Source organism: Pezoporus occidentalis, unplaced genomic scaffold (assembly GCF_034315485.1).
Source record: "Pezoporus occidentalis ecotype Australia unplaced genomic scaffold, CSIRO_AGI_Poc_V1 ctg81, whole genome shotgun sequence".
NCBI classification, from domain to species: domain Eukaryota; kingdom Metazoa; phylum Chordata; class Aves; order Psittaciformes; family Psittacidae; genus Pezoporus; species Pezoporus occidentalis.
In genome coordinates, this window is record NW_026916170.1 from 9,387,704 (window position 1) to 9,402,831 (window position 15,128).

General features: G+C 40.4%; 1 protein-coding gene across 2 annotated transcripts in view; it reads left to right on the plus strand.

The window, feature by feature from the left end:
• PHEX (phosphate regulating endopeptidase X-linked) overlaps window positions 1-5,956 on the plus strand; it is a 96,226-nt gene extending 90,270 nt beyond the window's left edge. For both annotated transcript variants that reach the window (XM_062603696.1, XM_062603697.1), the window contains one exon: window positions 2,517-5,956. In XM_062603696.1, the coding sequence (XP_062459680.1) occupies window positions 2,517-2,619 (103 nt within the window). In that variant the 3' untranslated portion in view covers window positions 2,620-5,956. The remainder of the gene's footprint in view (window positions 1-2,516) is intronic.
• The last annotated feature ends 9,172 nt before the right edge of the window (window positions 5,957-15,128 follow it).

Here is a 15,128-nt window from a genome sequence, read left to right on the forward strand (position 1 = left end):
TGCCTTAGGCTACTTATAACCAGAATGAGTTAAGGAATAATGAAACTGGAAACATGATGACACAAAAAAGTTTAATATAAACTAACACTGCAGATGTGTATGCTCAGTCTTGGTAGACTTGTAAACTCTGCATTGAAACCTGCACTGCTGTGCCTTTGCAATATCTTTGCAATATCTGTAGCGAGGGTAAATGTAGCACAGTGTGCAAATGTGCATGCCTTTTAACAATTGAAAGTACACCATGACAATGAGGACAGAAGTCTCAGGCTGATCTCCAGCCTACAGATTGGTATATTTTCAATGGTTCCTACCTTTGGCAAGATTTTGGTAAAATAACCGTCTCTTGCCTTTTAAAGTCCTCAGATCTATTTACCTATACACATGATTATATATTATGAATCATTATATAGCTACATTCCCATGAGATGGAGCAAATCCCAAAATATACAGGGAAGCCTGGGGAGAGAGCATTCATGGGGAAAGCTTATGAAGGAATCAGGCTAAGAAAGAAAATTCCATAGAAAATTAGATTAATTTGGGGTCTAGAAAATACAGACAAAACTTTTTCTTAGTTTTTATATAAGAGACTCAGTACAGGCTTCTGTTTCAGACATGAAGAGAAAATGTGATACTTGTCTGTTCTTGCAAATCATATCAACTGGGCTAACAAATCATATTATCTGTTTCCCTCAGCTTTATATTCTAAGACCATTATGAGCGTCACAGCTGTACAGCTAGTTTCAACATAGATAGCTCCTGCTATCCAAAAAACCCAAACAATCCTTTTTAAAGTAATTATAAAAAGTAACTATAAAAGCCGTAAGAGATGAGCAACACATATCCTGAGCATAGGCCTGTGCATCTGAGCTAGTCACTCCAGGTTTTCACAGCCAAAAAAGAAGAAAAGGCATTGTGGAAATATATTGATATCTATCATCTTTCTGTAAGTAATAAGTTTAGATTACTTAGACTTTGCAAGTACATTTTTTTTTTTGACCACCAAGGGAGCTCAGGTTGACCCATGCAGGGGAAGGTGTCTCTACTGTAGTTCAATGGGATGAAATCCAGACAACCCACTCTGACTCCACAGTTAATCTCTGACAGTATCAAACCATGGGTAGAAAAGTCATGTGCGTGGGCATGTTATAATCTTTCTCTGACTATATTCTAATATTTTCAGTATTAACGTGTGCCTTCACTGTAGTTGAATGCCAGTTTCAGAGCAAAATCCCTGGCATGGCAGGCAGAACTCCCACCAACTTCAGCGGCAGCTCTACATGACCAACTCTTGGTGTTCCAGTCCCTGAATATGTATTTGCAATGTTGTTATAATAAAACCGTATATCTTCTTTCTTTGTAATTCTACCTAAAAAACTGACCTTTAGACATTTTTTGTGCCAGCTGACTGCAAATTTTCTTACTCACATAAAGTCTATCAATATAGTAAGAATGTTTGCTACCATGCTGAGCTACACTGAGAAGCTGATTGTCTGCAATGGAGAAGTTGATTGTCTGCAATGGAGAAAAATGCCTTCCCACTGCATAGCAAAGGGGGTGAAAAAACATACAATTAATGTCTTCTTTGCTTTTAACTCAGAATGCTGTTTACTGTAACATATTTCAGGTTAGTAAATTCAAAGTTATTTAAAAGCTTAGGAAAAATCAGCAAACACCAAAATCCCAAACTAGCAATGGTAAAATAGCACCTTCTGACAGCATCAAATAATATAGACATGAAAGCAGGAGCCAAGGATGACTGAATACAAAGAGCAAGCTCTTCCTCTATGCCTGAAAGTGCCAGTCTCGGGTGCAGACACATTGTCTAGCTTGCATGAGGCAGTGATGTGCTGCTCTTTCAGTAACACACCATCTGTGGTGCAAGCAATAGATCTTGAGAGCTGGTCAGGGCAGAAGCCTCAGAAAATGTATTTCCAAAATGTCAGAGGAGTTGAGATGCTCACAAGGTAAGGCTGAGCTAGCCAACAAGAGAGGCTCTGTCTGCTCCCCTTTGCCCCCAACTTCAGGCTGCAAAGTCCCAGGGAGCCAGCGTGTGTGTGTGTGCACAGATGGACAGAGGATGTTGTTACAAGAACCTGGCTGGCATGAGCCAAATCAAATCACTTCTAGCACAACCATGATGTGTCTTTACACACGCTTGCTGGACTGCAGCATTTTGGCAGGTACTAGAAGAAGAATTCCATCTTGCAAGGCTACTGCTGATCTCCCACCTCTGCTGCCAAGGGTCAGATTGCTCTAAATGGCACAGTACCCTCAAGGTGTAATTGTTTTGTCAAGTTTCTAGCAAAGTAAGATGCTTCTCAAAGCAGTGAATGGAACAATATTATCTTCACATTAACTGGGCTTGCTTCTTCTGAACTTTTTGGTTTTATTTTTTGAAAAATTATATGGAAAGCCTGAAAATTAAACTTGAAGTCAACACAGTGAAACACATACACGCCTGTGGTGTTTAACCAAAGACAGTCTGCATGTCAATCACTTCTGTCTTTTCTTTGCAGAGTTATCGGTGCCATGAGCAATTTTGAAGAGTTCCGTAAAGCTTTCAATTGCCCAATAAATACCACAATGAACCGAGGGGCAGGATCCTGCCGGCTGTGGTAGACGTCCATTCCAGGTCTTCTGTCAAGAGGGGTCTGCAATGTGAATCGCTGCACCTGAGCTCAAGCCTGCTGCTAGAGTTTCAGAATAACATTTTGCAACCTGGAGAGCTGTTACTTCAAATGCATCACCTTATCTATGCTCATTACCTGCATGGATCTAATCACTCTCTATTCAAAGCCTAGAAACACTCAAAATGGAAGAGGATAGGTTTTCTTTTTTATCCATAAAACTACTCCCACTCATCTTCAGTTGCACTGCTGTTGGTGGGTAACTGCCATTATCAATTCTAATTCCTGATTTATAGCTGGGCCAAAGGTAAATGCTAAAATCCACTTTTAATCTATTGCTCTGCAGGGGTGCTATGCAGAATGCTCCCACACAAAATTTATTCTTTCTGGATGAAGGAATTCATGAGACCTGCTATAAAGCAGCTCTGATCTACTGTGTGATACAGCATTTTCATAACTTAAACCGTCACTGCCCAGCATGCCATAAATGATGTTGCATGATGTAAAGGCACACAAGACTTTATATAAATTAGATTTAATATGTCAGATTAGTGCCTTAGGTTTTGGAACAGTTTCAAACTGAGAAAGCACCTCACGGTTTCCATCTGCTAAGACTAAACAGAAAGCATACTTGTCCGATCATAGCCTCTTCTAATTTTAGAACAGCTTATGATAAAAAACAATGTATGGTGAAAATCAGAGGCTTGCAGAGGGAATTCCCAGCACCATGATACTTAGAAACATTACAGCACTTATTCCTATTTACAGTGTGGGCAGTTTTTTCCTAAGGAATGATTTTTACCTTGTGCTGAAGGTAGCTTCACCTACATTAATTTTTAAGCCTGAAATACTATACCAGTTTTAATCTAGGAATTTCTTAGTGTCTGGGTCTTACAGAGGAATGTTAGTAGTGTGCATGTTTGTCCTCGTGTTGTAGACAGGGCAGGATGGCTTTTGATTTTAATGAAAGAATATCTGCCTGAAAAGCAGGGCCAGCAGCATTCAACTTGTCTGAATAAAAAAAGTTCCGTTCAGAAGCAGAGAACTTTTAAATAAAATATACATGCAGGCCAGTTGAGTTTTAAATTTGATTTCTAACAATATTCATTAAAAAAACCCAAACATTTTATTGCAGCAGAAGGACTTTAACACATAACTATTACTAAACAGGGAGGGAAACCAAAACCAGCCTTTTCTTCCCTATCAAAAAGATACGTATTTAACTGCTATTTATTTATACCTTGTGCATTAATTCATTTTTACATGGTAGAATTGTTTGAAATTGAGAGTTTCTTTAGACTAATTATTGCAAATCTATGTATCTTATATATATACATTTATAGATATATACAAAAAATTATAAATTCTTCTATTTGCTAAAATTTTATTCTAATAATATAGATAGCAAGTTAACAAGATAAACACTTTTTTTACAAGGATTGATTAAATATTGTCCAACTGTCAAGGTGGAGGAAGGTTCAACTGAAGCCAAGTTTTTGCATATGGGATTAGTTTCCTCTGTTTCTTTATAAAGTAGGGTGTCATCATGGAACCATAATTTATGGAAAGATATAGGCCCTCAAGCTACCCTTCAGAGAGAAGGAAGGAGACATTTCTGAACTCAAGGTACTGTTGTCACTTCTTAGTAACGAAGTATTATGTCTTACGGTACCAGGACTTTCTTTTTTCAATTTTTCCCTGAAAAAGTCAGTCTTGAGAGGAAAAGCACTTTTCCTTCCTCTAAGACAGCTCTGTTCCTGAATTCCATCGATTACACTTTGTCATTTGAATAGCCACTAGTAAATTTTTTTCCTGGAGGTACTTTTCACATAAACTTTGATGGCAGTATTTTATAGAGACTTTCCTAAAACAAGGAAATGGGTCTTGAGCAAAATGATACAATTCTCTTATTAATGGGAAAGTTCCTTAGCACTGACAGGACTTATGTTGGTTGCTTTGGATCAACAGCCCAAAGTGCAGCAGTGACAGTGTGGCCCCATTAAAGGTACTACCAATACGGTCATTGTCCTCAGAAAAGTCAGGACATCAACCCAAACACTTATCTAAACTTTCTAAACTAATGGACTATGCAAAGCCAGTTTCACAACAGTCAGCTTTAAGTTTTCTATTTTTATCTCTCAGATCAGAGATGTATTTCCAAGAATTCCTCTCTCACGACTATTTTCCAGTGAGAGAGAGTCTTTAATTTTGTGGTTTACAGGGTTGTTTCTCTGTGCTGGATAGCAATTTCTTTCGAAAATGCCTCATGTTTGCTGCCTTAAATGTCACTCTTGCTAGGCTTCTTTTATGTTCAATACCAAGGGGTTTTGAACTGTGGTATGCATATTCACAACAGCACAGCACCTCAGCAAAACTGTCTCATCCTTGCTAGGGCAGCTGCTGCAGCAGGCAGGGGTCCTGGTCCCAGGCTGGGGGAATAACCAGGGGATGGAGGGTTTGGGGGAAATGCACTATGAGGGAGGAAGAGAGGGCATGACCACATTTTGCACCCTGATTTTAGCCATTGAGAGGGGCCTACACTCTGTCAAGAAAGCCAGAAGTCCTTGCTGACTGGCACATCGGTCCCAGTTTTTGGAATCCTTGCCGTTGACTCAGGTTTTTGGTGCCTTGGGCTTCAGTCTTGCATATGTCCATGCAAAGATTCTAGCCTGCCTCATCTGCCTTCTTTTTACCTCAAAACAAACAGCCACTGATGCAATTCAAAGTTCATTTTAGAGTCAGATATTTAGGTACCATTTGAAAAGCAAAGCAGAAGGTAATTAAACACATTCTTAAAACTTGGTCACCAAAGATAGCCAAAATACAGTGATGGTTTCTGGGGGCTCTACCCATTGTCCCTGTTCTGCCTGACTCCCTGCCCTGCTTTATTTTTGTATTGTGCCTACTGGGTGTATGCTAGTAATGCCTTCCTGTGCTCCCATCAGGCTCACTTATTACACCTATGCAAACAGAGCCTTCATCATATATATTCTTCTCCCAGGGCCTTTAATTTTTTTTTACTTGCCATGATATTGAGAATTGTTTCTTCCTTTTGGCTCAGAAATCTTTTGCTCCACTGCTCAGGAGGGTAAGGATCACCTGAATGAAACATTTTTACCTGTGTAAATTTGAAGAGATATTTTCTACTGTGTAGACATAAAGGAACAAGCTCTTCTCCTGTCCCATGTCCTCTTATTTGGGTTCTGAAAATATGTAAACCTGTTATGCTATGCTACTCCATGCTATTCCATGCTATGCCTTGCCGTTCCATACATCATATGCTATGCCATGCCATGCTGTTCTGTTCCCTCTTTTTGTGACCCAACCCTGAAAATTCATAGAATCATATGCTAAAACACCACCTTGTATGTTGTATTTCTGCTGATGGCATTGTGAAGAAGCTAGCTTTACATACACAAGTAGCTCTCTGAAAAAGCAGAGGTGCTATTCACCTGTGTAAACTGCATAGGTACATAAATGGTGACCAAGCTGGGTCTGGATGCTGAAGGACCAAAAACCCCTGCTATGTTATAAAGCTCTGCCTCTTGCTCTGTGCAAGGGGACTTTAGAATTCTTTAGGTACATATGTATCATGACACTAAATGTTTGAATTATTTATAAAATAATCAGGTGGTCTTACCTATAACTTTTTATTTAGTATTATTCAACAGATTACAGGCTTAGAAGCATATTTTATAGTAATATTATATACATATCTCCAAAGAAATATTAAAAGCCCAACAAATCAAGAAGCAGAAGTCTAGCCAGTTAAAAGGTCTTTTGTGTTTATGTCTTTTAATCTGCATTTTTATTTTGCTAGTCAGTCTGACTTTTAATTTTTCTTCTTGCATAATGCAGTGATTGTTTTAAAGACAATTTTGTTAGCTAATAAAAGCCAAAGTGGTGAAGATTTTTCCTATGCTTGCAGTACAGCAAAAGCTGCTTGGCCTGTCACTGTACAGCTCTACAATGTTACCTCTGTAATATGCAGTCTTTATAAAATGTAATAAACAGCATAATGACACAGCCCCAGGTTCTCAAGGCTACTGTTACTGCCTGACAGGCTAAAAGATCCTCCTTTGTGAGAGCTGTCTAGCCATCTTGAGCCAGTTTTTCAGGCTTCAATTGCCCCCATTAATCTGCTGGAGGCAACTGAGCGTAGGGTGAGCTACTGTGGACACAGGCTGGATGCTGCGGAAATTACAGCAGGACAAGCAGCAGATGTGTTCCCACTGGAAGCTATCGGGGCATAAGAAGAGGGTGGGAGATCCACCTGCCTTTCAGACTCACTCTTCTTCTCTTGCCCCAGTCTGTTCCTGCCTTGGCCCACCCTGTGTAGCCTCACCTGCTTTTTAATTGCGTTTAAGCATTTTCCAGAAGTGTTTTCAACAGGATAACCCTAGTGCCATGCCTGAGTTTGAACTGCTGCTGCTTAGCGACGTCTCTTCCCAGCCAGCACAAAGGAGCAGTTTCTCTGCCTTCCTTGGCTGTGGTGTGACAGCATGTAGCTTACCTTGCTGATGTTCCTCACCACGTACTTCATGAGCCTGACCGAGCATTTGTTCAAGGGCTGTTTGGGCACAGGGGTGGTGCCAATGCCTTGTATATTACCAACTTGGCTCTTCCAGGCTAAGTGCCCTGTTTCTTGGTCTCTGACCAGTTTTCTGACACTGCTTGGATGCCCATAGGCAATGATGCTGCCCCACCTTAAGGCAGCACAAAGCCTGTGAGCAGTAAGGAGCAATTGTACCTGGGGGGACTTTGTCTGAAGCTGGCCTTGCCACATCCTTTGAATAATGCTCTGTGGTAGCACAGCTTCTCAAAGCCCATAAATTTGTGCTGGCAATTCTCCACAGAGCTTTTGGTTTGCAGTGGTAGGGATGCTTTTTGTTTTGGAAGCTTACATCAGTTCTGTCACTGACTTTACTGTGCAGCTTGACTAACATTTCTACAGGCAAAAGCAAAGTTTGTATAGAGGAAGATGAATGAACAAAGAAAAGGTTGGGGTTGCAGCATGAAACCAGCCTCAGCACAAGTATTTTGCTCAACTCTCATGGGGTTTGCTGCGCTTGCCCACATCTTGGAAAGATGCTTTAACAGTGGTTGTAGATCGCCCTGAGGAATTCAGGGTTTATCTTTTACAGCAAGAGCCAGCCTTCACTAATCAGACAATTTAATCCCATTTAAATGTAATATATATTTTTTAAAAAAAAAAGAAAAGGAATTAAAGATTCCTGAGGGATTCTCCAGCAGAGCACTATGTTTTATTAAATATAATGTCAAAGTTGGAAGTTACTGTGAATCACGATAATGCGTTATGTTGATTTGTGATCAAGGAAAGAGATACAATGGTATAATCCTAATCATCCATAAGCAGCACAGCTGAAACATCTTTACGTACAAGGTCAGACACATACATAGATGCATACATGGGTGTGAACTTAGGGTTTCATTTATTTATTTATTTATCATTCTTAAAAATTTAAAAATGTCTCTAACAATTGCATCACATCCACAGTTCCTAGTGTTTGAACTGGTGAAGATGTGACCTGTTTGTTCAACAAAGCTTGGGGGAGGGCCTCAACAGGAATTTTAAAACTTTTTCTACCACAAAGTTTATTTAACGGGCCAGCACTGCTGTGAGCAATGGCAGTGATGGTTGGTTTATATAAACAATACACACTTCCTTTCTGATGATGTGAGCAGCAGAGATTTCAGTACACGAATCTGAAAAACTCTGATATCACATCCTCTTACTTCAACACTAGGCGAGTATTCAGGTAAAACAATGAAAAAAGAAAATCTTATCAAATACAACAACCAGGGAAACATGAATATAAGTATATATGCCATGATATACAATTAAAAAAAGGCTCTTGTGGAAGATGCGGTTGCCAGACAGGACTGGTTCACAAACTTACCAGATCACTTCTGCTGGGAAAAAAACTTGAGAGCAGGAGACCTGTCTGCCTTTGTAGCTCACTGGTGAGTGTCTGGGTGTTAACAGCTCAGTCTTTCTGGGGAGCTCTCAGCACTGTGCCCACTCAGAGGTCACTCCATCAGCCAAGGGGCTGGAAGGGCTATGTGCCTTTTCTAGGATGTCCAAAGCCCCTGAGGAGGCTTGCCTGCAATTCTGCCACTGAATTCTAGCTTTATGCATATTTTCTGTCCTTTTCCTCCAAGCAAACATAAGCCACATGAGTCAACAAATCTCTAAAACAGAGCATTTTAAAGGAAAAAAAAAAATAAAAATGGTGCCTTTATTAGTCCATGCTGCAAAACAATGCAATGCCACTGCATCCATCTTAAAAACACCCACATATTTTGTGGAATAGGGCTGCTCTAATCAGAGACTTAACACATATGTTTTCATGTCATTCTGCTAGAATGGAGCTTCAGTCTTTTGCAGTGGACAGAGTAGAGCAACATATGGAGTGATCCCTGAATAGGACAACGAAGAGAAGTTAGAAACGCCTTTCTTCAGTGTTGTAAATCCTTGAAAGCTTTTATAAATCATTAGTGTAAGTACTGCTATAAAAGATAATATATATTATACATAGGCACAACACAGGAAGTCTGTAAGTCTGTGCTATTTAAGTGTATACAAAAATGTCAGAAATATGAACTATTTTTAAAAAGATAGAGTCTCGGGGTAGAGCTCTGACCTTGCTGACTACATCGGGTGATTAACGTCTGTGGGGCCAGGATTCTTCTTCATCTGGATAATACACATAGACATTACTGATTTAAAACTATTTGGGACACATGTATTCTTCTAGCCAGAAAAAAAATTTCTATCCTTTGGGATTTTCAAAATCTGCTCTCTCCTCAGCCATTTGCATAGGACTACCTCTGATTACACTTATCTAGCGTGTATTGCATTTTCACCTTTTTAAATACTTCAAGTTACTTTATCACTGTTTCAGAATTGCAAAGTAGGGCTTTCAACTTGACTTACCCAGATGAGGCTCTATTAACCATTGAAGTAAAAACAATATGTCCTATCAAACTAGATGTAGACTTATTTATGCCACTGAGGCATTTTTGTCTCCATGATGAGACAGAAAATTTCATGTTACTGGAGTGATGGGGGAATCCAACAGTGCCCACAGCAGGAACAGTCCCTCCTGGGTGCAGGTTGGCCAGGGATGATGCAGGTGTTCCACCAGAGAAAGTAAAAGCTGCTTGGCAAGAAGGCAGTGAGTGTTTGCCCTGTGCACCTTGGACTACATCCAACATATTTAAATGGTACCACCTAGCAAAACAAAGACATCTACTGTCTTTTTGAAAATAAAGAAGATAGGAAAACTCTAGCTACCATATTGACTGAGGGCAACAATAAAAGCACCCATGTCATGATCCAGCAATGTTACAGCCATGAGCATCTGCAGAACTGCCTCTGCCTGCAGGTTCGTCTTTCCCTTTGTTTTGAGATGACGCAAAAGGCTGTATGGGCTGATTGAGGAACAGAATCTCACACCATCAGGGGAGCAATGCAGAAGGAGGGCTTGATAAGAAACATGGGACCCCCTGTTCTGCTTGTACAGGAGTCACTAGCAGCTCCAGCACCAGTTCCTGCTTCAGCACCTCCTTGCAGTCAGGTATAACCCATTTGGTTAAACCTCTTGCTTCCTTAGGGAAGCCTGCCTATGAAAAAAACAAATTAAATGGGAAGGAGGAAGAGGCTTTGCGCACAGAGATCTGTCTTAGCAGTTGGGCACATCTTGGTTCACACAACCATTGGTGCAAGGACTGGCACAAGAAGGGGTGTGCCACCTAACCAAGTACCAGGGTTCATCAGTTTTCCCATATTTCCCGTATAATTCCCTATATTTCACAGCAGGTTGCCAAGCCTGTGTGGGCGTGTTGTCACTGCTGGAGCTAGGCCCTGCCAACAGGGATTGGGTGTGCAGGGTACATATATGTAATATGCATAGGTGCAGCATGAGGATGGGCAGTGCACATGTGCAGTGCTCATATGGGCAGTGTGCACGTGCAGTGCACATACACAGTGTGCCTCCAGTCTGCCCACCACCTTTCCCTTATTCCTTCTCCCTCCTGCAACTAGGTGAAACAAGATCAAGCAGGAGTGGTAAGGAAGCAGTGTGGCCCTTTTCCAAGCCATTCCAGCTGGACTAATTCACTGGAAGGCTCATCTTGCAGCAATAGCATGTAGCAGCCCCACCTGGTCCCAGGCTGAGACAGTGGAAAGGTGTCAGGTCATTTTAGAGACAATATAAGAACATTTCTCCTCCTAGCCTGGTCATGGTATGGCTCCAGCTAATAATTATTATTTTTGTTCTTCAGCATGTGATAAAAGAGCAAAATATGGAGCCTTCCTTTAGGGAACACTTTCATTATTTCAGCCGGGTTTTCCTTTGTTCTGCTGTCAGTTCAGCAAGAGCCAAACTAGCAACAGACCTGCTAGCACAGTACTCCTTGCAAGAACAACATGTGTTGAGGCAATCAGTATGTCTGTATTCAGCATGCTTATTTGGCTTTGTTTTAATAAATCCAGTAATAGGCATTCAGAAGCAATGAAGGGAAAAGAATAATTTGAGAACAAAGCTGTTGAAAAGAATACAAAGCACAGGCAGTAGAGAAGAGTGTGATTTTGGAGGTCTGCGCAGCTGTTTTATTTCTTTAGAGGATTTTAATCAACCTGATTACACTGGGAAACAAAAGGACTTTTAAAACAGTTTGGTGATAATCAGCCAGAAGGAAAACAAGAGGATTTTCCTGCTCTCATATCCCTCTGTTTAATTTTCTCCTTGTCATGTGATTTGACAAATAAAAGTGCTATATTATCTCATTTTAATTAAAAAACTACCCACGCTGGGATTTTTGCTAGAGAAGCAATTTTAGTCTTTGCCCACTGTATCATTTAATCAGAGATATCCTAAATGCTTTCAAGATTGCCATAGCTGCACCAGTCCTATTTCCATCCGTGTAATGGCTTCCCCAGTGAATTGGAAAAACCTGTAATTGGACATGTGCCCATCCTTTCAAGTGGGATTAGCAGGTCTGCTGCAGTCTTCCCCAGATTTCAGGGTCTGATGTTCTTGTTTTGCTCCTTCTGTACCTACTGTTGCAAAGCAACTCTCCAACGCCATCTTTTGAATTGGGTTATACAGGCACAGTAAAAAGAAGGAGAACAGAGCTGCACTGCTGTGCAGCTCAGGTCCTTATTCTTTGCCTGCTTTTATATGTGTAGGAGTACTGACCATAGAGAAATTGGTGCCTTCTGTCTAGAATACAGAGCTCTCCCTCTGCAAACCATTTTTACTCTGTTCTGTGTTAAATGCAGAACTCTAGTTCAAGGTTTAGCATTGTCTTTTGATGATGAAATAATAGTTCCCTAGTTTAGTTCCTGCTCCTTAGGTTACCCTGTGTTCAGCTGGAAGTGAGTGAGTTTTCTTCTCAGCACAACTCATCTGTCTCTTACCTGTTTCCCAAGTCTGAGCATTTGTGCTCTTCACAGTAAACGGTCTCTTCCAGGAGGGGTAAATGGTCCAGCTCTGATGGGAAATTGAACATTTATTTTAGAAGATTTCAGATTACTTTAAGTGTATCTTAAAAGAAACCACCAAAACCAAAAAAAAAAAAAAAACAAACAAAAAAAAACAAAGGAGAAATGGAGAGAGAAGTGACGTTCACTAATGGACATAATCAGGTGCCAGTCTAAAATGCATTCCTTTGTTCAGCTGCAAAATATGGCCTTATTGGAGGAATTAAGGTGACAATTCTGTTGGTTATCTTACTCAGCTACTCAGTTTTGATATCTATATGGTCCAAGGCATCTTTCTACTAACCAACTGGCAGGACGGGGAGTACATGAGGGGTATTTAACTGGAGAGAGATGATTTCACACATGAAGATATGAGCTTAAAAAATGGTTGACCTGGGTTTGATGTTTGTTGTAGAAAACTCTCATTTTAAGGCATTTCCAGATCAGTTTGTCATACCGGTGTTATATCAGGCAATGGGTCAGGATACAAAGACAGATCAGGTGGAATTGAAGGTGACACTTCTCTGTCCATGTCCCTCTCTTGGGGCATTTATGTAAAATATCTTTGGTGTCAAGAGTGCAGTGGAATAGACCCCAAAAGAAAGAACAGAAACACTGACTGTCTCCTTGTCTCCTTATCAAAGCTGAATTTCCCAGGAGCTCAGAGGGCACCTGAAGACTGCCCATGACTTGCTTGGTTCTGCTTGTGCAGAGACTGGATATCACCAACAAATACAACTATTTAGAAGGAGCATATAGTCCTGAAAATAGTTGGTTTTGATACACACGATTTTAAAATTAATTTTCAGATAATTCTGGCAGGAATTAACTATGATTATGTAGTATAGGAACTGGAAGAGCCCTGCCTTCCATATCAAGATGGCACAAAACCATACTATTTTAAGTGTGGTACAACAGAGATTTGAATGTATGGTAGAGCTCATGAATGTTTGAAAGTAAGGGTTTAAAAGTGGTTATTGCAAGCTGAGTGAGATTTGAGTCAAAATATGCAGCAAGAATACAGGAAGATCTAAAATTAACCCCTCATGAAAGCCTTTTCATTTGCCAGGCAAGGCTTCCAGGCCTTAACTGAAGTGGTTAGACAGTCATTAACAAGGAGGGCATCAGCCAAATTTCACACAAAATGAGAAACGGAAAGGTGATTCTCAAGCTGATGTGCTAAGAGGCTGCAAAAGCTAAGAAAACCATCTAAGGTGTAGGAAATCAAGATGAAAACAATCATATCATCCCAAAAGAGTATTTCATAGGGGCAACGGACAGCGGTGCAAGAGATGATATATAAATAGACAGCTTCAAAGCAATGTACTATTTTGACATTTTAAGTTGGAAACCTGCTGCCTCAGATCCCTACCGTAGAAAGAGCAGTGTCCCTGAAGGCAGGGGCTAAAGGAGGGGCCAGGCTGGCTCTGGGCCTTAATATAGCAAGTAGTAGATGTCAGTGTGTAACCAGGTGTGTGCTTTGTTTTAGTGGAAAATGAAGTGAAACAGGAACTCTTCCTTTATGTATCACTGCAAAAAGTTAACAAGAGATAAAACATTTGACATCAAAGGCAAGAAGAGATAATTTTGGCAAGGTAGCTGGTATTTTTCTCATAGCTTTACAACGACAACCTCAAGCTGGAAAGTCACTTGAGAAAAAAAAAAGACAGGAGTCCAGGCAGCACCTCCTCGGTAGCCTCTGCTTTCTCTTCCTGCCACTTTCACACCCTATTTATTTCATGAGAAAATGCCACAGATTTCTGCTGGTGAAGACAGTGAAAGTGTTGAACTCTCTATGAGCTACACTGTAGCTCACCTGAAATATGAAGGTTAATGCCTGTCAGCAAACTGAAATCTTTAAAGGAAAGATCAAGAACACATTTTATCTTCTAGGGCTTTTACATTTACATGTTGGAAACATTCTAATCTTTCATTGTGAAGACAAATGGGAATATTACCCTTACTGTTTTCCACAATTTTGTTTGCACCAAGATTCTCCTAGGAAGGCCTTAGGGAGCAAGGATTTGAAGGATGAAGGATGTCCTTTGTCCCCCGAGTGTGTGCTCAACCATAGATTTATATTTTTTCCCAGAGCTGTCCTTCATCTTTCCAAACACACTTGACAGCAGTGGTGGCACTCCCAGTCATCTGAATCCAATTCCAGGCAGATTAATTAATAAAGTGCTTATCTTAATGCCCTATGGGGAAAATTAAAAAGTTTTCCAAGTGAAAATAGATATAATGTGCTGCAGAATGTTAAAATACAATTGGTAATTAGTGTGCATTGTAACTTAAAAAATACACCGTAAAAGTCAGAGTTTGGGAAAGTATTTGAGATGCACAGTAACAAGGCAGAACAATGAATTTTCTCCCTCTCTGATGTATCTTATAAGATGAATTTTCTATAAGCTTTTTTCTTTGAGGATTTCAAATCTTCCATAGAGGGTTGACATCTGGAAATTATCCCTTTCCATCTGTGTGCTGCTTCCAAACCTTGAAAGATTTAGATGAGTTTGACTAGTTCCCTTGTGTAAATGGCTCCAGTGATTTCCTCCTTAGAGATTTTCTTCCTACCAATGGGATGAATTTAACTAATTTGCTGTAATAAAAAACACAGAGATACCAGAAGAGCAGCTGGAGTTTAAATTAGCAAGAGATGTGAAGGACAACGAGAAGGGCTTCTACAAAAGAATCACAAAAGGAAAACTAAAGGAACTATGAGCCTCCTGCTAAGTACAGCTATAGATTGAGGGACAAAGAACATGGCAAAGGCTGCAGTGGTCAGTGCCATTTTGCCTTTTTGCTACTGAAGACTGCCTTCAGAACCTGGTAGCAGAGTTTGTGGGAGTGCAGCAATACAGAGGAGAGGAAGACAGGGAGTACTCAGAGTAAGGGAGACTCAAGCAAGTTGGACATATAAGAGCCAGATGAACCCGATGGTATGTCTCTGGGAGCACCAGGGGAGGAGGCCAACATCACCATGTGGCTGCTCT